Below are 9,324 nucleotides of genomic sequence, written 5' to 3' on the forward strand. Positions count from 1 at the left end.
CTTGTTATGTATCTGCAAAAATAATGGAGTTTATAAAATGATAAAAGCATATTTCCTCAGAAGACTGTGGTGGTTCCTCTCTCAGTTCCTCATCATGAAGGAAGTGGTGTCTCTCCAGCTTCTGGTGACCACCCCTCGGTCAGCTCTGAGGAAGCCTCTGCAGAGAAAGCTGTACATGGATCCAGTTTTGTCCTGCCCCCGGGAGGAAGCTCAGCCGGTTGCACTAATTGTTAATAAAACATTAAGAGGTGCAGAAAGCTCAGTGCTTGGTTTGAGAAGAGAGGATGAAGAGTCTCCACTACTCTCCTGCCTTTCTGTCATTGTGCCAGGACCACACTTTTAGGATGAACAGCTAGCTTTTCCTATGAGGGAAATATAGATTCCTGGTCTCCTGATAAATCTATGGCTGTCCATGGTGGCCTGTGCTTCTCAATGAGGGATAAGTGGTGCATGCCATGCTCTTCAGGCTGGGATCTGTAGCCGTGCCCTCCTCACAGACCTCACTCTCCAATCCTCCATCACAGTGTTAGTGGACACTACCACTTATATATCTCCTATATAATAGCCCAGATCTGTGACTTTGTGCTTCATTTGCTAACGCTGGGCGGAGTCGCAACACTGGGCGGAGTTAGTCAAATGAGTCACAGATCTGGGCAAATCTATAGGAGACTAGGAGCAGAAGCAGATGGTATGGGCATGGCACAGGCAGGGGTGCATACCTCCCAGCTTTCTTCAGGTGAAGGAGGGACACACGCACGGTGAAAAGGGGGAGTGACCAACTGAAAGGGGCGTAGCTTCACGGGAGCACCCACGATCGCGAGACACCCCCCCCCCCCCGTTTTCGTCAGTGAGGGGGCATGCCCAGCGCTCAGTGAGCTGCTGGCATGCCCCCAGGGGTGGATTATGAGTCCGGGGGGCCCGGGGCACTTGAGACAGGGGGGCATATCTCATTGCTGTGCCTGCTGTGGGTTTGGGGGCGTGGCCTAATCGCGTCCACATGGTCACGCCCCTTATGCAAATTCCGGGAATTGTTTTTTTTTTAATGGGATTTTGGCCGCTCAGCTAGGGGTAAATCCAGAGGGGGTGGTCGCTCCCCCCTACACACCCGCACAGGCAGAAGAAAGCAGGGAGACTGCTGCCTCCCTGCAACACCACAGACCTGCCAATACGCAGCAGCCTCCCTGCAACACCAAAGACCTGCCAATACGCAGCAGCCTCCCTGCAACACCAAAGACCTGCCAATACGCAGCAGCCTCCCTGCAACACCAAAGACCTGCCAATACGCAGCAGCGTGTGCTGACTGTAGCACAATGCTGCTGCTGTTGCTGGCAGGACGGGGGAGCTTTAGAGCTGGGACAGAGTAACCCCAGCCGGGAGGCCCCCTAAAACTGTGGGGCCCACAGTACGTACCCCCTGGACCCCCCCCTTAATCCAGCTCTGCTGCCGGACCCCCCATCCTTAATCCGTACCCCCTGATGCCCCCTCTCCCTCTATCTCCACTAAATAGTCTATTCACAGGAGCTTCCCAACTGCCCCCCCCCCCCCACTACCACCACCACAGGACACTGCGGCCCGCTGGTGGGACAGCAGGACAGATCCCCAAAAATGGGACTGTCCCGCGAAAATCGGGACAGTTGGGAGGTATGGGGGTGTGTGAGGGGATATGCCGTACAGACAGACGGGCACCGGCTCACTGTGTGCTTGACCCCCCACATCAGCATACTCAGCAGGGGCTCTCTGGCACGGAGGAGCGTCACTTTCTGGCACACTCCACGCTTCTTAGCTGCAGTTTTGTGGAGCACCTGACGCTGTGCAGGTTCCGTACTGCCTCTGTACATCGTGCCCTGCAGGTGCTGTTCACGCCATTGCAAGGGGCTGCGCCTCCTTCACCATCACACGCCCTTTGTGCAATATTTAACCACTAACAAAGGAATGGAGGTAATACTCCATATAATACAAATATTGAATCCCAGATAGGCATGTAAGGGTTAAGGGGGCGTAGCCCCTTGCGACGGTGTGAAGAGCGCCCGTAGGGCGCGATGAAACACCTAGTATATATATATATATATATATATATATACTTATACAGTACTGTGCAAAAGTTGTAGGCAGTTGTGGAACAAATGCTGCACAGTAAGAATGCTTTATAAAAAATAGAGGGGTTAATAATTTTTTATTATCAATTAACAAAGTTCAAAGTGAATGAACAGAAGCTGAATTTAAATCAAATTCATATTTGGTGTGACCTCCCTTTGCCTTCAAAACAGCATCAATTCTTCTACACTTGCACGCAGTTTATGAAGAAACTTGACAGGGAGGTTGTTCCTAACATCTTGGAGAACTAACCACAGATCTTCTGTGGGTGTAGGCTTGTTCAAATGCTTCTGTCTCTTTATTTAATCCCAGACAGACTCAATGGTGTTGAGATCAGGGCTCTGTGGGGGCCATATCATCACTTCCAGGACTCCTTGTTCCTCTTTACACTGAAGATAGTTCTTAATGACACTGGCTGTATGTTTGGGGCCGTTGTCCTGCTGCAGAATAAATTGGAGCCAATCAGAAGCCTCCCTGATGGTATTGCATGATGGATAAGTACAGCCCCATCAAAAAAAAAAATCTGATTGCCAAATGAGCAACCCAATAGTAATTATCAGGGATAGCTAATACTGTGCTGCACAAGGCGTCCATGCATACTGGTATATAGCCAGAACTTTGTGGGCCCTAAAGCCTGTGACAGATATGTGCAGGAATGTTCTGTGTGTTTTTCATAATTTCGGTATTTTTAGAGGTAGACTTGAGTGCATAATTATAGCACTCCTGTACCCTCCATTTTGCTGCACTCTACAGTGACGATGAGCACAGTTCCGCTAACCCAAGTCTTTCTCTGATTGGTCAGTATGCGTGTTACGCTATTGGGAAGGATGTCCAGTCTATGAAGGCTGTGGTGGGAGAAGAAGCTTTGTCTTCGGATGACCTCTTGTACCTGGAGTTCCTGCAGAAGTTTGAGAGGCAGTTCATTGCTCAGGGTAAGTAATGGGTGTGGTCATGCACAGACAACACAGAACCTCAGTCAATGAAGAATAACTAGTAAGAGGGTAGAAAGGACGATAGACAATGGGAATTAGTTATTTCTGTAACCTTTTATAATGATTGTTTATTAGGCAAAATTAATCTATGTTCATCTTTAAACCTGAGAGATCCTCAGTACAGTGCTCTCCCTCTATTATAATGTACAACACAAAGGGGGACATAGAAGGGGGGCTATTATAGAGCATTTACTACATAAGGGGCTACAGTATGATGGCTAGTTACAGTCAGTAGTGTAACCTTCCAACATACTCAATCTGTCCAACGTATTCTAGCCATCCACTGTACTGTATCTACTGTACTGTACTCATCTACCATACTCTTACCATTCAGCGTACTGTATCGACTGTACTGTACTCGTCCGCCATACTCTAGCCATCCAGTGTACAGTAACCATTCCCCGTACTGTAACCATCCACTGTACTGTAACCATCCACCGTACTGTAACCATCCACTCTACAGGAACCATCCACCGTACTCTAACCATCTACTGTACTGTAACCATCCACTCTACAGGAACCATCCACCGTACTCTAACCATCTACTGTACTGTAACCATCCACCGTACTGTAACCATCCACTCTACAGGAACCATCCACCGTACTCTAACCATCTACTGTACTGTAACCATCCACCGTACTGTAACCATCCACTCTACAGGAACCATCCACCGTACTCTAACCATCTACTGTACTGTAACCATCCACTCTACAGGAACCATCCACCGTACTCTAACCATCTACTGTACTGTAACCATCCACCGTACTGTAACCATCCACCGTACTCTAACCATCCACTGTACAGGAACCATCCACCGTACTCTAACCATCTACTGTACTGTAACCATCCACCGTACTGTAATCATCCACTCTACAGGAACCATCCACCGTACTCTAACCATCTACTGTACTGTAACCATCCACCGTACTGTAACCATCCACTCTACAGGAACCATCCACCGTACTCTAACCATCTACTGTACTGTAACCATCCACTCTACAGGAACCATCCACCGTACTCTAACCATCTACTGTACTGTAACCATCCACCGTACTGTAACCATCCACTCTACAGGAACCATCCACCGTACTCTAACCATCCACTGTACTGGAACCATCCACCGTACTCTAACCATCTACTATACTGTAACCATCAACTGTACTCTAATCATCCACCGTACTGTATCTATCTACTGTACAGTACTCATCCACCATACTCTAACTATCGACTGTACTCTAACCATCCACTGTACTGTACTAATCGAATGTACACTGGGGGCTGGGGCCAATTCAGTCCTGGACGCTGCTACGGTAGCGGTCGCAGGCTGAAGCCCGGTGAAGTGTGTGCACGCTCAGTAGATTGACAGACAGAGGCAGGTGTGGGCCAGAAGGGAGTGTTGTGTGGGTGCAGTCCAGACATTGTAGGCGTGTCCGGACCATCTGCAACATGGTGGTAGCCGTCTGTCTTCGCAGGCAGAGGGCTACTCCAAACATGCAAAAGACTCACTGCCATGTGATGCTCTCGCATATCTGCAGGGGGGGTTGTGTGTCTGGAGCTGACATGCGGGGCAAACTTGCCCTGTGCTAGGCATCCCCCACATGACCCCACATGTCAGAGTAATTGTTCGTAGATGTGTTTTTTTTAGCATATCTACGATCAACTCTGAATCGGCCCCTCTAACCATCTACTGTACTGTAACCATCCCAGCACTCTAACTATTCAGAATATGGTGGACATTTAGAGTAGGATGGATGGGTGCAGTATGGTATATATAGTGTACAATGGATGGTTACAGTATAGTAGATGGTTACAGTACAGTGGATGGTTAGATTATAGTAGACTGTTAGAGTAAAGTGGATGTTTAGAGTATGGCGGACTGCTAGAGTATGATGGGTACAGTCGATTGGTACTGTACAGTGGATAATTACAGTAAGGTTGATGGTTACAGTAGAGTGGATGGGTACAGTACTGTAGATAGTTAGATTTTGGTAGTAGTACGAGTAAAGTGGATGGTTAGAGTATGGTGGATTGTTAAAGTAAAATAGGTACAGTACAGTGGATGGTTACATTACAGTTGAGGGCTACAGTAGATTAGATTGGTAGAGTAGATGGTTGGAATACAGTGAATGGTTACGGTATGGTTGATGGATACAGTAGAGTGGATGGGTAGAGTACAGTAAATGGTTGGAGTACAGTGGATGGTTACAGTATTGTTGATGGCTACAGTAGAGTGGATGGGTAGAGTACAGTGGATGGTTGGAATACAGTTGATGGCTAGAGTAGAGTGGATGGGTAGCGTACAATAGACGGTTGGAGTACAGTGGATGGTTACAGTATGATTTGGTGGCTACAGTAAAGTGGATGGGAAGAGTACAGTGGATGGGTAGAGTACAGTAGATGGTTGGAATACAGTGGATGGTTACAATACAGTTGATGGCTAGAGTAGAGTGGATGGGTAGAGTACAATAGATGGGTGGAGTACAGTGGATGGTTACAGTATGATTTGGTGGCTACAGTAAAGTGGATGGGTAGAGTACAGTAGATAGTTGGAAAACAGTGGATGGTTACAGTATGGTTGATGGCTACAGTAGAGTGGATGGGTAGAGTACAGTATATGGTTGGAATACAGTGGATGGTTACAGTACAGTTGATGGCTACAGTAGAGTGGATGGGTAGAGTAAAGTAGATGGTTGGAGTACAGTGGATGGTTACAGTATGGTTGATGGCTACAGTAGAGTGGATGGGTAGAGTACAGTAGATGGTTGGAATACAGTGGATGATTATGGTACGGTTGATGGCTACAGTAGAGTGTGTGGGTAGAGTACAGTAGATAGTTGGAGTATAGTGGATGGTTACAGTATTGTTGATGGCTACAGTAGAGTGGATGGGTAGAGTATAGTAGATGGTTGAAATACAGTGGATGGTTACAGGATGGTTGATGGCTACTGTAGAGTGGATGGGTAGAGTACAGTAGATGGTTACAGTATGGTTGATGGCTACAGTAGAGTGGATGGGTAGAGTACAGTAGTTGGTTGGAGTACAGTGGATGGTTACAGTGCACAGTGACAGTGCACTCCAGCAATGGATGGGTAGAGTACGGTAGATGGTTGGAGTACAGTGGATGGTACAGTATGGTTTGGTGCCTACAGTAAAGTGGATCAGTAGAGTACAGTAGATGGTTGGAGTACAATGGATGGTTACAGTATTGTAGATGGGTAAAGTAGAGTGGATGGGTAGAGTACAGTAGAGTGGATGGGTAGAGTACAGTAGATGGTTGGAGTACAGATGATGGTTACAGTATGGTTCATGGCTACAGTAGAGTGGATGGGTAGAGTACAGTAGATGGTTGGAGTACAGTGAATGGCTACAGTATGGTTGATGGCTGCAGTAGAGTGGATGGGTAGAGTACAGTAGATGGTTGGCATATAGTAGATGGTTACAGTATTGTTGATGGCTACAGTAGAGTGGATGGGTTGAGTATAGTAGATAGTTGGAATACAGTGGAGAGTTACAGGATGGTTGATGGCTACTGTAGAGTGGATGGGTAGAGTACAGTAGATGGCTGGAGTATAGTGTATGGATACAGTATGGTTGATGGCTACAGTAGAGTGGATGGTAGAGTGCACTCCAGCAATCCATGGGTAGAGTACAGTAGATGGTTGGAGTACAGTGGATGGTTACAGTATGGTTTGGTGGCTACAGTAAAGTGGATCGGTAGAGTACGGTAGATGGTTGGAGTACAGTGGATGGTTACAGTATGGTTGATGGCTAAAGTAGAGTGAATGGGTAGAGTACAGTAGAGTGGATAGCTAGAGTACAGTAAATGGTTGGAGTACAATGGATGGTTACAGTACAGTGAATGGTTAGATTTTGGTATACGGTAAGAGTAAAGTGGATGCTTAGAGTATGGTGGACTGCTAGAATATGATAGGTACAGTACAGTGGATGGATACAGTTCGTTTAGCTACAGTAGAGTGGATGGGTAGAGTACAGTAGATGGATGGTTACAGAACAGTCAATGATTAGTGATTAATGTTTGATTCTTCTGTCATGAATGAAATATATTCTAATGTCACCAGTGGTGGATTTAGAATATATTTGGCATTAGGGTCTCCATCACCTATGAGTCTGCTGCATCCACATTTCATCATCTACTGCCAGAGTCACACCCTCACTGTCCATCAGGGCCTGTGTTCCCAAGTGCCCCTCAGTTCAAACTGATAGCATACGCCTTTTGTAGTGCTTATAATTGTGGGACAACTCTTGGCAACTTAGAAATCTGACTGATAGCTGTTTACTTCAACGGCCACTACTAACCACTACGCATCTTCATTTTCCCCAGGAGCATATGAGAACCGAACAATATTTGAGTCGTTGGACATTGGGTGGCAGCTGCTGCGCATCTTCCCTAAGGAGCTACTGAAACGCATCCCGGAGAGCATGTTGGCCGAGTTTTACCCCCGAGAGTCCAGGGCACAGGCAGCTGGTGCCTCCTCCTCCTCCAGACTCTGATTCTCCCAATATCTGACATCTCTTGTAGGACCCACTAAACCTAAAATATAAGATAGTTTATGCAAAAGAGCTGCTAACAACAGTCATAGATGTATATGTAGAGGTGTCAGGAGCTATTCTGAGCAGCAGATATTTCAGATACAATTTTCTGAACGGGGGAAGGTGTTGTCCAACGCAGACTAGTCTTTCTGTTAGTAATCCCATTGAAGGACACTGCAGGCAGCCTCCTACAGCCGCCAATAGCCAATATGTCTAATAACAGAGGAGACTGCGACCCAGCTGCGCTAATATTCAAAGCCACATGTACATAGAGGGCCTGCCTCAGAGTTGGACGTAAGTTCCTTTGTTCCATGTTGAATAAATGACTTGCATATTATGTGCCCGATGCTGGTGCATCTGCGGCCGCTTTTCCGTGCAGCTGCGGAAGCCTGTTTACTTTCTTACGCTAATGCAATATTACTCCAATCCATGCTTAGTGCAAAATATCTGCCTGATACAAGCGTCCCCGCCCTCATGCCGCATTACCCGTCGACTTACTCGTCCACGACACTCCCACAAGACGGAACAGTTCTGTGCAGGCACACGGTCACCAGCCCAGTTAAATCACAGAAACACCCAATTTTACAGACAGTGCACTCCAGCAATGGATGAAAACTCTACATATACCTGATACGGCATATGCGCAGACGCCAATCTTTTTGCTTGGTGCAAGTGCAGTAAAATCCACAAGATCCATCTGTCCACTTGGGTCCAGCGCAGAATCAGGCCCTATGCGCAGCATGTTCTTGTGTACAGTGCATGGCCATAGTTTGTGTGGTGGTCAGAATCATGTACATGTAAGGTCAGCATGGTAGGGGTGGGGAGAGGCAAGTCAGTCACTCCCCATAGAGATACACCCGGTTCGGACTTATTACAGTGCCCTAGGGGACCGGTGCAAGATTCCAAGCCAAGGGCTCTGACAGGATACAGCCACAGAAATGTGTTTGGGCGTATTTCAGGTGGATATAAAAGCCTTACGTTCTAAATCTAGCTCAGAATGTCCGACATCTGTGTTCTATTGGTTATAAAGTGCAACGGAACATGGAGGCATTATAGAAGTAAATGTTACTAAATAATTAAGGCATTGGAACTTCTACATATACCTGTATGAATAGGATTAACGGCCGCTTTGTATAAGGCAATCAATGCATCAGACACACGAGCAATATGCATGAAATAATATTTATTTTTCAGTGTTGATGTCTGACTATTAAAATTGTAAGAAAACCTAAAAGGACAAATTGTAATTTTTTTTATCTCGCTGGTTGCCTGATACCTTCCCGGAGACGGAAGGGTTAATTAATGGAGTGCTCCTTAGGGCCATGGGACAAGCCTAGATGTGATGTCCCTCTTCTCACATCCACCGTGCCAGACAGGAGTTGTGTCTGGCTGGACCGGATTACAGCCGCCTCAATAATTGCTAAGCCCGGCTGTCAGGAAATAGATTCAAACATTTAACCATCTGCAGCCAGGAAACTTTGCATCAGTTGTACGTACCTGGCCGACTTCTTTACACCTCACTATAAGGAGCAGCGGGGTGAGGAGCTATCTGCTGGAAAGTGAGGCCCGTTCTCAGGATGGAGGTCAGGGTGGCTGCGGCTTGCTGCTCAGGGACAGGAGGGGAGCATAAACATTATGGGGCTTCCATTTAATCTGTAGTCATTGTTCCAGATCAAGAAAAAAAAA

The 9,324-nt window shown here is 46.8% G+C and overlaps 1 protein-coding gene across 1 annotated transcript in view; it reads left to right on the forward strand.

The window, feature by feature from the left end:
- Positions 1-8,872, forward strand: part of ATP6V1B1 (ATPase H+ transporting V1 subunit B1) — a 109,375-nt gene extending 100,503 nt beyond the window's left edge. The window contains exons 13-14 of the mRNA XM_063925301.1: positions 2,897-3,026; positions 7,430-8,872. Coding sequence (XP_063781371.1) covers positions 2,897-3,026; positions 7,430-7,599 — 300 coding nt within the window. The 3' untranslated portion in view covers positions 7,600-8,872. The remainder of the gene's footprint in view (positions 1-2,896; positions 3,027-7,429) is intronic.
- The last annotated feature ends 452 nt before the right edge of the window (positions 8,873-9,324 follow it).

This window comes from Pseudophryne corroboree, chromosome 1 (genome assembly GCF_028390025.1).
Source record: "Pseudophryne corroboree isolate aPseCor3 chromosome 1, aPseCor3.hap2, whole genome shotgun sequence".
NCBI classification, from domain to species: Eukaryota; Metazoa; Chordata; class Amphibia; order Anura; family Myobatrachidae; genus Pseudophryne; species Pseudophryne corroboree.